General features: G+C 40.1%; 1 protein-coding gene and 1 long non-coding RNA gene across 2 annotated transcripts in view; one reads left to right on the top strand and one right to left on the bottom strand.

Annotated features, from left to right (window-relative positions):
• Window positions 1-15,867, top strand: part of LOC138293185 (uncharacterized) — a 270,652-nt gene extending 254,785 nt beyond the window's left edge. The window contains exons 2-3 of the long non-coding RNA XR_011202923.1: window positions 11,056-11,111; window positions 15,822-15,867. This is a non-coding gene — a long non-coding RNA (uncharacterized lncRNA). The remainder of the gene's footprint in view (window positions 1-11,055; window positions 11,112-15,821) is intronic.
• Window positions 1-20,520, bottom strand: part of COL24A1 (collagen type XXIV alpha 1 chain) — a 713,151-nt gene that overhangs the window by 367,353 nt on the left and 325,278 nt on the right. Inside the window, exons 15-18 of the mRNA XM_069232264.1 lie at window positions 11,928-11,981; window positions 11,799-11,843; window positions 7,588-7,641; window positions 648-701 (exon numbers count right to left, since the gene is read on the bottom strand). Coding sequence (XP_069088365.1) covers window positions 648-701; window positions 7,588-7,641; window positions 11,799-11,843; window positions 11,928-11,981 — 207 coding nt within the window. The remainder of the gene's footprint in view (window positions 1-647; window positions 702-7,587; window positions 7,642-11,798; window positions 11,844-11,927; window positions 11,982-20,520) is intronic.

Genomic DNA, 20,520 nt, shown 5'->3' with positions numbered 1-20,520 from the left:
TACACAGAGAATAGGCTCAACCATGCACCACCCCAGATTTCTGAAAGGGGAGTAGGTTAGCTTCCATCCACTGATAAATCTGCAGGAGGCCTGGAACATTTGTCCCACTTGTGAGCTACACAGGAACTGGCAACTATATGTTCTGTCCTGATTAATACTACACAGAAGGGCGAGGATCTGACCCCAGCCCTTGACTAATAGAAATAAGCCTACATTCACTCACACGTCTCCATTCTTGCAAGTTATCTCGTCGCAGGAATGAGTCTTTTTTTTAAGCTACATTTGATAGTGAATGGTGCCCTATACAAACACAATAGAAATTGACATTAACCATTACGAAAGCAGATTTGCTGTACAGACGATATTGGGGTTACTTAAGAAATGGTAGTGGAGAGGTATGTTCCACATTAGGAAGGAAAGTGTGTTATTTTGTAAAAGCAATTTGCAATATGTGTGGTTTGTCCAGATGTAGCTTGACTTAGCTATGTAGTACTGGGACAAAGACAGGTAAAAAAAGGGGAATTTCACAGCAACTGGGATGATCAATAGTAACAATTACTCCCAATTTACAGCGTGCCACCCAAAAATAATTTTATTTTTAGCACACTAATGGAACAAGAGCAAACACAGTAAAAAGTCAAACTTACAGGAGGCCCGGGTTTTCCTCTGATCCCTGGTGGTCCTGGCAAACCGGCAGCACCCTTAAAAAATGCAATTAAACATAGTTAAAAATAAGCAGTGAAAACATACAGGCAGGTCACTGTTTAAAGTTAGGCCTCTGATTTCAAAACAATTATATATTGCCTAAGGCGAGGGTTTACATTCGAGTAAATAATACCATTATTTACAAGTTTCTGCATCATGTATTTCTAAATACAAATACATGTAAGAGTTGTATTTGAACACGAATTCATATGTTAAGTGCAATGGGTTACATATTTAGTTATCACCAGAAGACAGAATTTTTAGGCCACACAGAGAAGGATTTTATAGTAGAAGGAGAATAGATTCATTTTAGGTTCTATGCTTTTAATGTTTGGCTGCAATTAAACAACTGTCTCCTAAGGATAGGATAGATAGACGGACTAGTTTGTTTTATATGTTGTTTCCTCCATGCACTCATACTAACAAATTTATGCCTTTCAACCAAAGGATCTCTGTAGTCTTTGCCAGCACTTACTTTGTAAATCATAATAATAATAATAATAATAATAAAAATAATAATAATAATATGCAGTTACTGAAAGGTCTTACCTTCAGCACCTCTACTGCTAGGACCTCCAGCTACTTTGGCTTGCCCATCAGCTGAGCAGAGGTAAGCCACATGCACATCGAGAGAGAGCAATAGTCCTACTTTAATTTCCATATGGAAATATGAGGACGCCTGCCAATCTACAGAAATGGCATACAATCACTGTATTGGTTGTCCTATTTCTACACTAAGTGGAAAAATATAATAGCTAGTCTGCTTTCTCTTCTGCTCAGGCAGGAATGGGCATTGTGCTGAAGGTAGCAATGAGTCCCATTCCCCTGAAACCAGTTCTGGTGATACCCATTGGAACCCACTGGCGCAAATTAACCATGCCACTGGTATTTGCCAACATTTCAGAAGGATTCCACACCTTCTCAGTGTACACCTGTAGTGTGTACTACAGTATGAGACCATAAATACTACCAGAGCCTAGGTTTTGGTTCATTTCCACTGACAGTCTGAGAAATATTAGTTCGGAGCCTATGGAAATAGAGAAGGAAGCTTATCACTATTGAGAGAACAGCTCTTGGGAAGACCGTCTAGTTCTCATCTCAGTTATAGGAGTTATATTCTTAAGTATTGATATACAGTGGAATGAAAGAAGCATTTTAAATAATTATTTGTTGGAAAAATGCAATCACTCATGCCCGTGATCTATTCGGTACAACAGTATACCACAAATCGTGCCACCTACCAGTTTTGAGCTTTTCTCCATGAAATAAAAGTGTTGGTCTAGTGCTGACCGAGGAGTGGGTTGGATAGATCCACTGTCAGGGCTGATTACCATGACAGGACTAATTACCAAGAAACTTTTGTAATTGCTCATGTTCCACGTTCACTGTGTTGAGGTTCTCTCCATATTTCACAAAACCCTGGAAATGTTGTCAAGGCAACATTTAAAAAATGCATGGAGGAATGACCAGGTTTTAAAACCACTGCTCTTTACTGTATGCATCTCTTCCAGAAACACAACAGTAGTAACCATTAGACTATTATTTCTGGCAACATATGGGATGTACAAACATAGCAAATTAGCTTGAAAGCTGTCATCCATCTGGGCATAAGTGCAACAGAATTAAACTAATATTGCACTTACCTAAATTTCATTCTGAGATAAGGTAACTTTCAAAAGTGCCTTCAAGTTACTTTGATGGCATATGGGACAGTAGAAAAATAAAAAAATGTGAACTAAACAACACCTTTGTTTTTGAACCACGAAAGTAATGCCAAGAAATTATTCTTGCCTCATGTTCCTACTAAGTGTTTCCCCAAAATTATTGCTGTATCCAAGAAGCTGCAAAAACAAATTGGCAGAACAATCTTTTGAGACATTTGCAAACATCAAAGTCTACACTGGCAGGACCAGTGACTGGAAAGGATCTTAATTTAACCCGCTCATGTCTTAAGCATATTCTTAATTTGTGTCTGAGAGAATTGGGAAATTACACACTGCATTATTCAAATAGTGTTGATTAAAACATTCACACTTCCAATGCTAAACCAACCACATCAGACTAGGAACAGAGGAACTGATGATACAGTGCTCCGAGAGAGGTTAGTAAGAAGAATCACCAATTTATTTGTGTAGTGTGCATGAATCAAATCATCTATAAACTAGGAGAGGGCAATAAATTCTTCTCCGCCAGCAGAGATTGGGGAATTTTGGCCTCTCCACATTATGCTTGTAATGTGGAGTTCGGGGAAACTGCTGCCATCCGCTGCCTGGTGAATTTTTTTCTCGCACACAGCTCACCAATGTTAAGGTTGCAAAAGGGAGTGAGAATCGCCATTCCCTAGTGTGGTTTTCAGGTGCCAGGAGGCACCCAGCAAGACTTTCCCTAACGTGGGCAATCACGATCATTTGTTGTGATAAAGCTGCTGCCTGAGTAGGAAATCTATTGGCACGGCTGCAAAATCAGCTCTATCTGCCGCTCCCCTCTGAGATGCCACGTGCTGCCATAATCAACACGTCATGAGCTCCTGTCGCTGAAAATTAGCGCAAGCAGTGCAACATGATGATTTCCACCCATTCACGGAACTTCTTTTATGTAATTCCATGGAATTCTGAGGAGTGAAACTCTGCTTGTTCTGCCCACCCCTATTATAAACCCGAGGACACTAGTAGAAAAGTATAAGAAACAGGTTGTCTTTTATTCACCTTCATATCACCACTGAAAGGCCATCTATCACAATATCTGGCAGAACATGAAATATAGTTGGTGGAAACTAATGTGATATGAATGAGCAATTTGCTTTTAAGTAGAGTCATCCTGAACAAGGTAAGAGCATGGTTCTTCATTCCTTAGATCAACCACTAAGGGAGGTCTCAGATAAATCACTGCCTCATAGTTAGAATTACCTTCATATTGTGGGCATCTCAGCCTCCTCTAAAATTTAGGCACCATGCCAAAAGTTTAGTGTTCAAGAAGAAATAGGTTTCCTGATCTACGGTATGTAATGCAACAATTAAGGATAAGCATTGGTAGCAACTGCTAGTCGTTCAAAGCTGCTTTCATCCCTGCCCAACTGTACTTATGACCGCTGGCTTCCTGCCAATAACTTAATATTTCCTTCTATTGTGTAGAACCTTTTACAAGCTTCGACTTTCATAATAAAAAACGAAAATTGGAAAATACTGTGTGGGAAGTAAACGTTTATTACAGTATGAAACTACAAAGCCCCTTTATATGTAGCAGCCATACGATGCACATACATGAATAATAATGGGATTTGCACTATGCTGTGAAGGACATAGCAATATAACTGTAGATGGCGGAATGCAGTTCATGCTGCTATGAAACTTAGTTCAACATGACGGTATACTCCAGAATAAGTGTTTGGGCTGCACTGAACTAGAGTTGTCAACTGGTAGTCGATGATTTGTATTTAATTCCTTGATTTCTGAAGATTGCTGCTGTTTACAAAGTTTTCAAAATTATGAATTAGGTAGACGAACATTTTCACTGCTTTCTTCTCATCATTTTCAAGAGGAAAACAATAATACTTTAACAACACGGCTAAGGCGATGTACAATTAAGACTGTTCATGCACGAAAAAACACCATCCTTTTGAGAGGAACGTGTGAGGTTCATATTGACCTGCATAACTGTGGTGTCAGCATGATGGAATAAGACTTGTAGAAGCTTAATCTGTAAACACCAAGGTGATGGCTGTGGCTATGAGTCTAGACAGGGATTGGGGCAGGGCAAGGTAGGTCACTTTAATGACCATTTCCTCAATATTTACATTGGGGAAATTTTAATGTATCAATGAATGTGAATTCATTATCATTTAGAGTTCTTCTGAAGAGATGCTGGTGCTTAGAATAAGAACAAATGACAGCAATGGGTGCCGCAGCCATCTACTCACAACAGAACGAATGAAACAGATGCGTTTAAGCAAGTTTTGAAATATAGAAAAGTATAATTTAACATGCCATAATTTATCCCCTTTTTCGAATCCAATAAAAATAAGTTAAAAACAAAAAATGCTGAAGATCATGAGGAATGCTGAAAACCCAAACTGGCTATGATCAGAGGTAATAACGTTTATTGGGAGGGGATCCATTAGTGAGGTAGATACAGTGTTTAATATGATTTGTAAAAACCTTTTCTTAGGAGCTGGCTGATGGTGCTGATAATTAGGGGATTGCTAGATACTAAGGCTGCCTACTCTTAATTTCAATATCATGACTCTTTCTCTCAGAGACCTACATGTTTTTTAGCTACATGTCTTTTAGCACAATTTTGCAGGTTGTTTCAGCCATGCCTTGTCCCTTTCTCACTGTTCTTTCATCTTTTTCTTCCTCCTTTCTTCATTTTCTATCATTCAATCTCTTGTTCTGGGTCATATTCTGATGATGAAAAAACACTCTGGTCTTCTAAAAAAAGAGTGTCAGTGTCCACTATCTGCAACCACTTGAACACATGAAGAACTGGGTAGATGAGATAATTATTGTGACAGATGTACTGTGGAAATAGGTGGGGCAGGAACAAATTGCAGAAAGTCAATTGTCATCCTTTCCAGAAATGTGTCAAACTAACATGCTCATAACAGGGCTGATAGAACAGTGCTCATGTAAAGAAATTGACATCAGTTTGGTACATCAGTAGAGGACTATGTGGTATGCTGGAGTCTTTGTGAAACCCACAGTACACCTATCTTGATGAAGATCTAAAACTAGACTATCACCGAAAGGAGATGTCACCGAAGAGCAGTTAGGATATTAAAGCCTTTTGTGCAGGTGGAAGAGATGAAAATGGGGTGTGTGTAAAACCTGTGGGGTGAGGCATTGGTCCTACAAAAGATGGAATGCTATGATCTCCTCAACGTTTTGGTGGTCCTCATACCACGAGGCATGCCTCTATGAAAATGGATCTATAGGATATAAGTTTGACTTACAGAATCTAAAGTTATCAGTACAATCTTAGTGCCATGCATTTAAAGTGCTAATAGGTCAATATTACATTTTGCACATTCCTACTCACCATTAGAAAACCTAACATACATTATGTTGTGAAAAGTGAAACATAAAAACAGCTGAAGCATTTATTATGGTTTGATGTGTTTTGTCTACAGCTGACTGCAGCCTACTTTAAATGAAGGTGGCGCTTCATTTAATGGCTGCACCTGCTTCAACACTTGACGGTCATATGTGTTCTGCTCTACTGTTGAAAATGACCCCTTCTCTCCACCATTATTTTCAAGTGCAATTCACATTTTGCTGGAAGGAGACCATGTACTAAAACAGACAGATTTTGAATGGACCCATGCATTGAGTTCTTGAAAAGGCACATATATTTTGTGTGGGAATAGGCCCATGAATTGAGAACTTGAAAAGGCCCAAGTATTGAGTATTTGAATAATTGACTTCAAATGTGTCTGATGGTAAGATGACTCAGTAATTTAAATGAACGAAGAACTGCAGGTAAGAAGTTTGAATCATGTCAAGGTCAGCTCAGCCTCCCATCCTTCCTAGTTCGGTAAACTGAGTACTATTGAATTGGGTAATAGAAGCATCTGCTATTTATAACAGGTAGGAATGACAGAAGTGTGGTAGGAGGTGGGAATGACTGAAGTTGGGTATACCGTCATTAATCTATAAATATACATGCCTACACCTGGACATTTTATAAATGCTGGAACCTATCAAACCGACATGTAAAACCACATTTACAACCTTCAAGACTCTCCTAAATCCTGCAAGTATGCTAAATGTAAACCTACTTGGAGTTCTTCAGAGGTGAGCCTTAGGGAACAACTGTGGTTCATGGGATTGACAGCTAAGTCCCACTACAGACTGCAGAGCTAGGCTAGGGTCATTACTAATATATATCTCTGGTTAAACCTCCTACCGGTGTAGGGCTCTGCACGAAGAATTATGAGCATTCGTTCCTTTGAGCTTCCACATCAGTGGGAACGTGCAAAATTGACTCTTACATAACTGTGTTACTCTTCGAAACTGACGCCCCAATGCTGTTTCCAACGCTACCACCTATGGGAAGACCAAAAATCACCTTAGGAGCTTTAGAAAGTGACCCCTAAATATAGGTGGCTGTAATACACCTACTTACCATAGGCACCTCATGTAGATCTAGCCATGGTAGATGAAGTACTGCTGAGAGTAACTATGTGTGATATTCTACCCCAAAACTACTTTTTGGAGCTGCACAACCCGTGTCTCCATTGGGCATGAACAAAAGATTAATACCAACAAAGTGCCAACATTATTTCATGAAGTGTGTCCAGTGCAAAGTATGCACTGGGGGGTGCAGGTGGGGCCCAATGGCACTAATTTTTGGGGACCGGCACTTATTTTTTCTCAATAGACTTTGAGCCAGAGGAAAAGAGAAAAATTGAAAAAAGATAAAGAAGGATGAAGAGAAAGACAGAAAAACAGTAAGAAAGGGAAAAGGCTGGGATGAAAAAGAACCTGCAAAAGTGAGATAAGGAGCCAGGGAATGTCTGATGGTAAATTAAAAAGGCATGAGTTGGAACTAAGAGTGCACCGCCTTGGTATTCAGCACTCTGACCTTCAACAGTGCCGGCTTCAGGCTTCTGAGCAAAACATTAGGCCTGGCAGTTATTCTTTTACAAATTGAGCACTTACTGCATCTGACCTTTATTTGGGCCGTAATTCAATGCAAACAGTCAGATAAATTAACAAAACGCACGTCAGAGCTACAGAGAAGGCTATACCTTCACCATGCACTCAGCACTTTTACCTGTTTCCATAATCTGACATGCTCTTCTGAGAAATGCTCATGAGGAGCCAAAGAGAACTGACTGACTTTGCAAAAGCATTTATCAATTACAACAGCATACAAAGTGCCTACCTTGTCCCCTGGATACCCCAGTTCTCCAGGTTCTCCCGCAAAGCCTTGTTCACCCTAAACAGAATACCACATACAAGATACAGCTTAAAACAATTATGATAGCAAAACAAATATGTATACATATATTTGCAAAAAAAGCCTTTATTAACAGGAAACCATGGAACATGGGAAATATTTCACAGGTCCCTGTGAAATATGAATGTCATCATCATGAAAACCAAACACCACTGCAGAGCTTTGCCATACTCCTACTCCGGGCTAATAGCATTATGCAGCATGGAGGGCAAAATTATGTGGCAAGGTTATCTAACTTATGCAGCTAAACTGCACATTATATGTCACATTCTCTTGCAGTACTATTTTGATCCACTTGAGCTAGAATATTTTTCGTAAAACCTGTGAAATACACAAATTATGTGACAAAATTCGCCAAATCCTTAATTGAGAAAATAATCCTGCAGCCACAGGATCTCATAATCCTACTGGGTGACTCATGGTGTCCATTGTTTTATTTTTGAAAGACAAACAAAGCATTCAAATTCCAAGCATTGCCCATTAGTAGCTGCACCTTCAAGATAACAGAGGTTTCGAAATATCTACCCCAAATAAGCAAGTAATATATAAAATACATAAAGGGTAAAGTGTAATGGGTTTGGATGATATATATATATATAAATATAGTACCTACTGGGGGTCACCAGTTGGTAGTTATAGTTAGGAATTAGTTTCCATAGCAAAAGTGTTTTTGACTTAACTATATCTTTGGCACAATTTGACGGATCTTGATGAAATGTTCCAAAAAAAGGTAAGCTACTGGATCTTGGGAGGCAAGGAAAGCTTTGGGTGATCCGTCGAGTGGGGGACGAGAAAAAGGGGGATCAACAAAAGTGTGTTCTCCATGTTGACTCCCATAGGGTCTTTAGATACACCTACAGGCTGAACTGCTGAATGGAAGTACACCAAGTTTGGCAGGAAGCTAGATCGTGGCACACAGAGTGTGCTTTTGTGATTTGGTGTAAATCTCTTCAGTAGTTTCGGAGGTAATAAAAGGTTAAAAAATAGAGATATCTAGGGATGTGGAGGATTCACAGATCCAACTGTCCCTGTGCTGATATCTGATTGGCTGTCAACTCTTCAACAAAAAAATGCGTTGGCAGCGATTTTGGGACTTGGCCGAGTCCCACAAACATCATAAAGAAAAAGAAAAGGTACCAGGGTAGGGTAACCCTGAGCCCCTAGCCATGCTCCAGGGCTAAAAAGCAATTTAAAAAAGTGGTCTTCTGCATTCTTCATTCATTTTGCCCCCCTGGTGGGCAAGGTCCTGGGGGCATTGCAGGCTGATGAACGGAGGGGGGAATCCCATCCTAGGGCTTTTAGTAGACCCAAGGATCACCACTTCCCCAGTGCTAAGATTAAAAAATATGCAGGGGGCCATATGGCTCCTCCACGCCCGGGGAACCACCAACTCCCCAGGGCAAGATAAATTTATAATAGACGGGGGTACTGCGGGGACCACCACCACCTCTCCGGGACAAAAATAATAAAAGAGAATTAGGGGAGGGAGGTCATTGCGGACCCCCTGAGCCCCAGAGACCACCATCTTCCCAGGTCTAACTTTTAACATTATGCAGGAAGGGGGGACACACAGCTGCCCCACACCCTGGGTACCACCACCTCAACAGGGCAAAATACTATGATAATAGAAGGGGAGTCGTATGGACTCCCCCAGGCCTTGTGACCATCACCTCCCCGGGGCCAAATAGAAAGATGGAGGAGGCCCCTTATGGAGCCATATATAGCCCTGGGGACCACCAACCCCTATGGTGGGCTCCTGATACCTCACGAGGTGCCCACCCTTGGGAGGTAGCTGTTTGCTTTTGCTTGGCAGGAGCTGACAGCTCCCACCAAGCAAAAGGAAACATAACTCCACTTTCAGCAAGCAGGAGCTGTCAAACAGCTCCCCCTTGCTGAAAGCGAAGTTTTCATCTCTTTCCCTGCCCACAAATATATGGGCAGGGAAAGAGATTAAAACATTGCTCCCACACGCAGGGAGTTGCTATTTTTAGCTAAAAAAGGCTATTTGTAACCTGTGCCCAGGTCCTGAGGTCAACCCTCTTTATGCTCTAAACCCCACACAATGCACAGCCAAAGTGGTTAAAGGGGGCAACATTAAATATAAATATTTAGTTAGGACATATAGCCCCCCAGGTCCCGGGGACCACCACCTCCCATATAACTTTCGCAATTGCCAGGCACTGCTAGTCACCCCAGATATTACAGCACTCATGACATCTTTTATAACATCATTGATTAATATCACTGTAACATTTTCTGTAAAAATATTCATAAAAAATCTGTGCACGGTTAGGTTGCGAATTATAGTTAACTTAGGGTACTTGTTATAGTTACTTGATTTAACTAACTATACCAGGTGAATCTCTATGGTTTTGTACGTTTATAATGTGAGCCTAACTATAACGTCCCTGTAACATTTGTTTTTTAAGTGAATATATATAGATTGATACATTAAGTTTGGGGAGGGTGGATGATCTGTGTTTAATTCACCAAAACCACATGGCACACACACCCCCACACCCAGTCATATATATCAGTCACTACTGAAAAGGATTTTTTTTTCTAAATTTGGTATCATTCAACAAATCTGCAGAAAACTTTAAGCTTTGCTTAAAAGTGCAAGACTTGTTTAAATCTGTAAATTCACAAAAATATTTTTCTGACTTTTCCCACGTTATCTTCTACAGAAATCTTTGCTGTCCTCTATAGTAAATAAATAGGAGAATCAAATTAAATCAAACTTAAAGGTAGAACTTTAGAATGAGAACTGTAAATCCGTTCATTTGTGAAATTAGCCTTACAAAAATGTGTCCGTGGGGCTAAAGGGGTGAATAAGGTAGAAATGTCTGGACTGCTAGTCCACAGATAGTATGCAATTGTATGTAATTTTTGCACTGGAGAGACTTCTTCAAGCAGATTTGTATTTGGCTAGACTTTCTTACCCTAAGTGCTGGTGAGGGGAAAAAAAAAACGGAAATCACATTTCACCCTAGAAGCAATTTTCACAAAATGTAATGGCAGGATTACAGGATTTTGCCCACATTAAAACATAATTGGCCTTTAACTTTTTTTTTTTTTTAAGTGGTGTTTATTTTATGTATGTAGATGCACAGACTGTTATGTGTTATCATTGTTCAGTGCTGGAGAAAACTGATTGACTGGTCTTTATGAAATATGGGACATGGGTTTCATAACCATAATAACAACTGAAACCTTACTGCAGAGCTATACTTTTGTTCATTGTTTAATCCAAAATCTATTTCTAAAAAGAAAACAGATAACGGCTTCAACAGTGTTCTACTGACATAATGTACTTAACAAAGCAAAGGGCTTTTTAAAACAATTCTATAACTTCTAACTACATAATAATGTATTTGTCTCCTTTTTTTTTAGGTACAAACATCCTATTTGTATAGTCCGGCATTTCAGTTAATGTGTTCAATAAAGAGGTACTATAACAAATACTTAACAACCAATGTGTTATGTGGGCTTGTAACGCCACTCCTTGGTTCTGGAGATATTTATAAGTCCCCTGGCTTTTGGCCTTGTGGTTTATGACGGTTAACCGTAATATATATATATATATATATATATATACATACACACACACACGCTTACATACACATATATAAAATTACACTATATATATATATATATATATATAAAGTACATGTATATATATACATACATGCTTACATACGCATGTAAAATTACACTATTTAAATATATATAAAATTACACTATATATACATATATATATATACACACACACATATATACATACATATATATATACATATGCACAAAGTAATGTGTAGTCACACATGTATCACTACTGTCACTAAGACAGGAGTTCATTAAACATTTATACCAATTCATTGTGAGTAACATTCTGTTTATAACCATTGTTGAGGATGGAGATGGGCAGCATGATCCACTCAAGCGTCCCCCCTTCTTTTGTCATGGCTTCTCATTATAACAATAGCAATTAAAAGCTGATTACAATTTGCACATCTGCTTGGATGATAAACACACACAAACACCCACATATATATATAAACATATGTATGGACATATCAATACCAATGCAAATATGCATTAACGCAGAACTATGAAAATGGAAATATTTAGATCACCTTATCACCTTTCAATCCAGGTTGTCCGACCGGCCCTGAAATACCCTGTGGGACAAAGAAACAAGAGGTCTAACTTTATCTCACAACTTTTAATGTACAACATTGTCTCATAAGTGCTTAAAACCCTACCTGAGGTCCTGGAATCCCCGTTGATCCAGGTGGCCCCACAGACCCAATGTCGCCCTATGCGATAGGAAATAAGACAAATTTCAATTAAACATCCATCATCCCAGGAGTTATATTTTTACTGAAGAAATACTATGCTTACATGTAGCATGCTGGTAAAAAAGATGTTCAGTTACCTTACTTGCGTAATAGGAAACTGCTATAAGTCACTGTTTATGCAATCCAGGGACAGTTACCTTAGCTTTTAGTGGGGCTTCTTATACTACATAATCCAACAAGTACTGCATCATAACATGGCCTTCTAACATTTGCACACAGATTCAGGAATTTGAGATAGCAAAAGTGAGATTCACCCTCAATGTGAAAGTCAAACCATATTGCCTTTTCTTCATTTTCTTTATTTTGTCTTTGGCAAGTGAAACATGCATTCTAAAGTTCCACGTTTATACATCCCTCAGTATCAATAGGCAAACCGTCCAGGCACCTGCCTGAGGAGTGAGTACATTTCAATGAAAGAAGATAAACGTCATACTGAACTTAACAAAGTGTAATCTAATGGATGCCTAGTAGGTGTAAGACCAAGTTAGAGAGGGATGGCTGCTAATACCCTGGATTGCCCATTGCTAACCTTGTCCCTAACATTGCTATCCGTGGTTTAAAAGGTCATGTGGACAGCAATAGGAACTAAAGAATAACATGAAAACCTTGTCCAGATCCTGTAGCGTACACATCTTGTCCTTTCCCTAGCCCACAACAACCAAATATAAGGCTGTTTAGGGGCATGGCTCGACAAAGGACAATTCTGGGATGCCATTGGCGATCAAAGGATCTGTGTAAGAAAGTGATTTATTAATTGTAGTGGTTGGTAGTCCACTACACGTAATAAACTCACAAGCCTGTTTAAGCAAACATTGCAGTAACTTAGTTATGGCGCAGAGCAGATAAGCATAACTTGTTGAAAATGTGTAAAACAATAAGTAGCACCAAAATAGTTAAAAAGTCAAAAACAAAATACTAGAAAAATCCCACTCCAATTTAGATAAATAGAGAAAAAATGAATACAGAAAATAAAAACAAATCAACAAAAACCTAATAAGTTAAACAAGAAAAATGAATGCTTATATTTTTAAGCAAATATAGCACCAAAAACTTCTAGGCATCAATAATTGTCTATTGGCAGAGTAGTTCGGGATCTGTGTGTGAGTTCAGGCCAACTGAGATGGAGTGTGGGGTGGTAACCAAATCAGGTTTGTCCCGGTCTGAGGTTTTACGTAGGGTCAGAGGGCCACATGTAGCAACTTTCAGATTTGCGACTCGCAATTTGCGAGTCACAAATCCAAATGTTGGATGGTGTCCCTGACACCATCTGCGATTCGCAAGGGGGTCGCAAATGCCCACCTCATGAATAACCATGAGGTGGGTCGCAATTTGCGACCCCCTTACGAATAGCGGGCCTCACAGGGATGGTGTCCTGTAATGTTTACAGTGCCATTCACAACGGGGAAGGGGTCCCATGGGGACCCCTTCCTTTTTGCGAATGAGTTACCACCCGTTTGAAATGTGTGCAAAATGCGATTGGTTTGCGACAGCGTTCGCAGTCACAAACCAATCCTACATTGCACGGCAACTCGCAATTAGGAAGGGAACACCCCTTCCTAATTGCGAGTCACAAACCCGTTTTGCGATTCGGTAACCAGGTTACCGAATCGCAAAACGGGGTTTGTGCATTGCGATGTGCTTTTTGCACATTGCAAACAGCAAAATTCACTGTTTGCGACGTTCAAAAAGCTTGCTACATGTGGCCCTTAGTCTTTGAAATGGAAGTCAAAATACTCCAGTGGGGCAAGGTTGCAGCCTGTGTCTGAGGAGGACCTCTCAAAGACAGACAGGGGTTTTATGAGGTCCTACTGAAGTTGTTGATTTTGAAAAGAAAAGCTCAGAGAGGGAAAATTCAAATTTCGCACCCAGGAAAGTCCTGGCGTGGGCCAGATGCTTTTGGCATCTTTGCCCAGTCAAGATTTTTTTGTTTGACTTATTCTCTTTTTCGGAGTTCCGAATCCGCCAGTGGGACAAAGTTGTGGGCTGTATCCAGTGATGAGTTCCATGAGGCTGGATTCCCTTCTCACCGAGGACCTGATGAAATGGATTCCCTGCTGCAGAGAAGCTCCAAGCAGGGAAAACAGGTTTCTTCAGTCCTGTAAAGTTACACCTAGGGTAGATTGACTTGAGTAGTTGTCCCAATCCTCAGAAGATCTGGAAGTCCAAAACATTTCAAAGTTTTAACTTTTCAGCGTTGTTAGGAGAAGCCGAGTCAGACACAGCCAAGAATTCCAGAACCTCATGAACAGCAGTTGGTGGTCAAGACACACTCCACCAGAAGATGCCAGCAGAGTACAGGACAGGTCCAGTTGTAATTGGTCAGCTGCCACTTAAGGGAAAAGGCCTCTTGCAGCTTGTTGTGCCCCTTTAGCCACATAGGAGGTCAATCAGCCACCTGCTACTTATTTGTCCAGGATACAGGAGAGAACAGGTCATGTCTTTCAGGGCTAATTTCAGGTTACAGCAAGCAGGGTCCAGTTCTCTTCTCATATTCTATAGATCCAGAAAGTGTTTTAAGAAGGGTGCCTTGGGGTGCCAAACTTACGGTCGGGATCAGGTAGTAGGTGAGGTTAAATCCTGGCTCCTCTCTGACCAATGGATTCAAATCTTCCAGGGCCTACACTACTGCAAACAATATCACAGTGCACCTTACTCCTAAAATTCGAGACAGAAAGCCCCTTTCTCCCTTGTGCAGAGTCTGAGACTGTGTGCTCACAAAGAGAGGTGAAGAAAAGTGAGCAGTTCCCCACCTCTGTGGTCACTCAAAAAATGTTCTTGGGGTAGATTACCTCCCACTTGGTTTGATGTCAGCGTGGCTGGGAGAACAAGGGTTGCCTTCTCCAGGACTCATCTTACATTTGTTTGTGAAAGGGCATGAACCATTTACAGGTTACGGAAGTTTCTGGCCCTAACTTACCTGGTCTTTTTGCAAGGGGAAGGGAAAACCCTCCTCACACACAGGCCACTGTTTCTGCCCTGGGAACACTCCTGACACCTCATTAAGGTCAAGCTATGGCTGGGAACTGGCAGAGAGAGAAACTTGGTAATCACTAGAAAATTGTATTCTGGGGCTGTTTCTGTGAACCATGGGCACTAGAGTGATTACACAATTTGCAGACTTGGTGCTACTACTAGCTAAGCGACTCGGCTAGGCAATGCAAATCTTCAACAGTGTCTTCCATGTCTCAGTGGAGGCAGAGTTGGAAAGATGGGTACTGGCAGAGAGTAAAGCTTTATGCTGGGAGGAATATGGAGGCTCATGAAAAAAACCATAGTGATGGAGTGGGATGCGTTATTAGAATCCTTTAAAACTCAAGTGACCAACAGCACCTGACCTACTCCCCAAGGGATCACCCCAGAACACACAGCATCTATTGAACCCCTGGAGTGATGACTCCCACACTTCACAATACGACTGAGAGGGAGCCCCCAGCTGTCTGTTAGTGGCCCCACTATCCTATATCATACCTACATGTGCACCACAACACCTCAGGGTTCCCTGGGTATAACCACTTAATGCTACAATTATTAGTTTACATGACACAACAAGATGTATACACACAGTGATGATGTCTAGTTTAAGGGGGTGGGGGCGGTTGTTACCTTGAGGGCATAGTTCACGGTATATGTATTTTATAGACGCACCTCACGATGATATGCTTCACGTATTACACCATCATCTCTTCATTTAAGTTTGTATTTTATATATCATCGTTATTGATGTGGTCAACTGATCTGATATGTATGCTTCTTCCACATGAGAGGAAAATGTCTAACATTTGTTCTCTTTTTATATAGGAAAAGCAATAAACTTTTGTGTTAAAAATATGTCAAGCTATGGCTGGGCATTTGGTGAAGGTCTAATGCAAATCTGCTTCCAGATACTTCAGGTAAGGAAAATATAACTTTATAAAAATTGCTTTCACTAAATATTTAATATAAATCTAACTTCACCGTTGAATACAACTTTGCAATGAATATAGAGGTTGGTTGAATTACTTAGTTTGCAGGTGCTAAGCCAGAGGAAGCAGAATTATTATTTGAATCTGTACACTAGTTTTCCTTCCAGGACAATCAGAGGCTTCCACAGTGAAAATAGCTTTAGCAACCTTGTCACTGGAGGGACATGGTAACATTACATTTCTTCATGTCTGACTTTTAAATACCATGCACCCTACCTTGTGGGCTGAGGGTAACTTAATAATATTTAAAAGGGAAGTTTTTCTCAGTGGAATATGGCTATTTTTTACAGGTTTGACTGCAGGTTTAAGCTCCTGCAGTTATTAACTATAGCGTGGGGAACTTTCTCTGAAAGGGATCCTGATCCATCTACTTTCCCTGGTACAAAAGATGTAGACATGGTTCCTCTATGTCTCAATCAGTATGAAATATGAAACTGGAGCCTCCGTTGGATGCCACCTTGTGGATTAATGCAACATTTTGTTCTGCTGCTCTCAACTGTTCTTCTGTTTTGCTCTGGATGGTTGATGGTTGATTTTCCAGATGATATTAACTCACCTTGGACCAACATCCTCCTTGGTCATTTTTCTTAGGCAGATTTTAGGAAAACCTTTAGGCTGCTTACCTAAATGTTTTTTCGACAATCTGTCCTGATGATGGCCCTGCTCACTTTTTCCATAAGGGATCAAACATTGGTGTGTGATCTGTAATATGGGCTTCACAATGTGCTTAAATAATCATTGTTATCACTGAATGTGTTCAACTTGTTCATGTATTATTGACATTCAGTGCCCCTTACTTGCAGCCTGTTATTTTGAATTGGTTTATTTTCTGTTTTGTTTGCACCAAAATCTTTTTGACTTATTGTCATATTGCATAAGATCCTTGACTCTTTGCCTCTAGACTATTATCTATACTTTAATACTCCAATTTCTGCAGTGTATTTTAGTTATTTGGCAAGGGAATCTATTTAATTCATTCAGTACCTTTAGATATCTTTTGTTTAGCTGCTGTGTTCCAGTTTCTGAAACAGTTTCCTGAGAGAACTGAATGTTTTGATATATTGTTAGTACTCTAGTTCCGAAGGTTATTGGGTTAACCGTGTTTATTAGTACAGATTAAAGTGCCACACTCAGGCTACACTGGTGGGCCAGAGGCCATGTTTTCCTTGTCACATTAGTGGATGGCACAGTAAGTGCTGCAGTCTGAAGGTGACATTAACTTTCTATGCCATGGGTGTAGTTTCTACACTATTGCTTTAAAGGAGAGTTAAATATCAGGGATTAGACCCTTTATATATGTGTAGGGGTCAGAGTACATACACTGGGAACTGGACAGAAGTTCCCCATTACACAGAATCGAAAAACAAGTAATGAAATTCATTAAAAAATGGGGGTGACCACACAAAAAGGAGTATATTCTCAAAGTTCGAAAAGGCTTGTCATCTACCTCTGACATTTTGATGAATCAACTTTTTGCTGGTTACTCCGTGCTCCATGCTGCTCTGCAGCACCTGCGAAAAGCTGTAGAGTTGGCTAGTTTATGTGTGCACCGCGAACAGCACAATTCAGATGTTGAGATCAATCTTCTCCCTGAGGCCCTCATGACATTGACCAAACTGGCACCGTTTGAAGGCGAGAAAGGTTAAAGTCACAATGAAGTCACAATGAAGTCAGGTGCTTATTTCACTGAGAACCCTACCTCATTCAGCATTTCCACAACATTAAACCGATTTTTTAAATTTTACAAATCCTGCAAGGCTACAAAGTTTGAATTTATCATTCAATTGTAAATGACTGGCTGATTTTGTAAAGAAAAACTATCACCTCAAAATGGTTTATGTTCTTGGTATTTAGAAAGGAAGACGATAAAATGGTTGTAACTTTCTTCAATAATTGCAATAACTAATGTTTACTGTAAATAAGCAACTGGCTACTTTGAGTTGAACGAGAATATCATATAGCATTATAGATGGTTAACAGTGAATTATGGGGATGTTTTTCACTGAGGGGTTCTGAGTGACATCAAGTAGACAATGAGAGAGGAGACTGAGAACTCATGTTTTACTCATCTATATTTTTATGTTATGTATGGGCCCCAAATTCACGCTTCTGCTTCCAGTTGCTAAGCAGTGGCAGAGGAGTGATGGGGAAGGAATACATAATGTGACCTCTGCTCCCTGTCGCAAATGTAAAAAATAAATTCCTGGCCTTCTGCTACCCACCCCCACTACTCTCTGTGCCTTCTATTCCTTCTCCTGCAGAAGCTATGCTCCTAGCTCTCCAGCACTGCTCTGGCTGGGACTAATAGAGGCCTGTCGGAGCAGCCTGTAATTGTCTTATGATGTAGAAACAGTGGTTGGCAGCTTTTGTTAACACATGTTGCAATATCATAGCAGTCAATTACCAGATTTGAATCTGGCACTCCCGCTAGTGGCTCTCGGTGAGAGTCAAACACAACATATAGAATTATAGGTGAGTAACAGTGAGTTACAGGGATGTTTTTCCTCAAGCAGTTCAGGGTGATATCGAATAGACAAGAGTGAAATGAAAAAAGTATGTCCCCTCACTTTCAGGCATCTGTGCTCCTTGCTCCCGCACTGCTCTGACAGGATCTCATAGACCCGGGACAGAGCAGCCTTGAATTCCTGTATGATGAAGCAACAGTGGTTAATAGGGTTTGTTTCCCACTGTTGCTACTGGATTTAGAATCCAGTCCTTCACACGAATGCCTCTCAAGGACAGCCATACATTACAAGTGTTTTAAGTAGTATAACCAAGATTCCACGGCATTTTTTTTTTACTTATTCACAAAAAGCATGCTATTATATATATTTCTTGGTTTGTGGTAATTTGACCAACAAAAGAAAAGAAATCACATCAGCAATGTAAAATATTATAAAAACATGTAGATTGTGGACCTATAAAAAGAGAATTCTAAAACATTTAGAACAGTTTCAATAATTCTACTGCTTCTCAAAAATAAGCACAAATATCCCAGCAAAGAAGTAGATTGTTAACTATCCAACAGACACTTGGGTAGGATGAATCATTGGAGTAGCACATTAACATCCACGGTGGCAAAACAATGTGAAAGAAAATGTTCAATTATTAATATGAGCTGTTACTTTCTGTGGCAGTGACTTAAATTGTATTTTGCAGCCAAAAACAATTACTACATTTAGATTTTGAGATGGAACGTTTTTCTCTGAAAGGGAGCTTGTTAGATGTGGTGTCCAAAAAACCCTTAATGACTACCTAATATTGACTTTGGATAACATTTTTATTACTATAATGCGAGCGCTAATGTGATCAGTAGAGGGCCACAGCATGTTGAGGCTGGTTACACTGTGCCATTCACTTTAAGGTTCTGGTGGCCCGGAAAAATAATTTATTAGAATACCAGTTGGTGCAGATCTGTCAGCAAAAGAAGCGACTTCTCCACTTATCGCGGAGGCTTCATTACAGAGGCCCACAGCCTCACTAAGGCCCATATTTATACTTTTTAGCGCCGCATTAGCGTCATTTTTTTGACGCAAAAGTGGTGCAAACCTACAAAATACAATTGTATTTTGTGAGTTTGCGCCACTTTTGCATCAAAAAATGACGCTAATGCGGCGCTAAAAAAGTAACTGTCCTCCCTAGATCTCTTAACACTGTGGACGCCAGGCATGTTGACTTTGCCAATGCTTGCTTATATCTTCACCTTCAATTCTCCGCTTCTCTGCAAAACTTAGATATTTATTGCCGTGGGTCATTTTAAGACGTTCAGCACACACAGAGACATCTTTGTTCCAGGTGACAACTGCAATGAACAGAACTGGTGATTTCATTATTTGTAAGGGGTGACCTCTGTCACCTCAAGAATATGAAAATACAAACTGTGTCAAAGGGATTAGCATTAGTTTTGATATTTTGATTCAAACGTTTTAGTTCGCTTAAAATCTCTCACAGCTGAATAAATGGGTTGTTTGGTCTTCTGAAGCTAATGCACTTTTCTATCTTTGCATTTATTTTGACGTTTAAGTAAAATGTGCCATTGCCGAGTACGACGTTGAGCATACGGTACTAATCTTAGACATGCAATAACGAAGCGTAAGGGGTTAGAAAAACAATTCACCCACAAAAGATGCATTGTTGGGATGTGAACATGGTGGGTGGTTGGTTTAATTAAGGAACGTTCCTCTTATGATAACTTAGTGCACACAAGTTAGTTCCACAAAATGCACGTGGAGCAAGTACACGTTCAAGAAGAAGCTTTTAAAAGGGACAGGTGGCTGTTCAGTGGGGTGGTGGTCACCACACACTTGGCTTTATGGGGCAGAGTGGAATGAACATTTGTCGCATTTATGTGTGTGTCCAAGGTCGGCCGAATAAGAATGGTACGATGACGAGCAGCTGCTTATACTTCCATTAGAGTAGGGGTAAAAGCAGCTTTAAGGTAATGCAAACCTAAAACACACCTTGAAATATATATCCTACGGATTCATCTGTGCAAGAATTTGCTAGACTGTGGATCTAGGTGTTCTGCAGGGTGC

Source organism: Pleurodeles waltl, chromosome 4_2, assembly GCF_031143425.1.
Source record: "Pleurodeles waltl isolate 20211129_DDA chromosome 4_2, aPleWal1.hap1.20221129, whole genome shotgun sequence".
NCBI classification, from domain to species: domain Eukaryota; kingdom Metazoa; phylum Chordata; class Amphibia; order Caudata; family Salamandridae; genus Pleurodeles; species Pleurodeles waltl.
The sequence above is the reverse complement of the archived record's forward strand: the minus strand, read 5'-3'. Positions and strand labels throughout refer to the sequence as shown.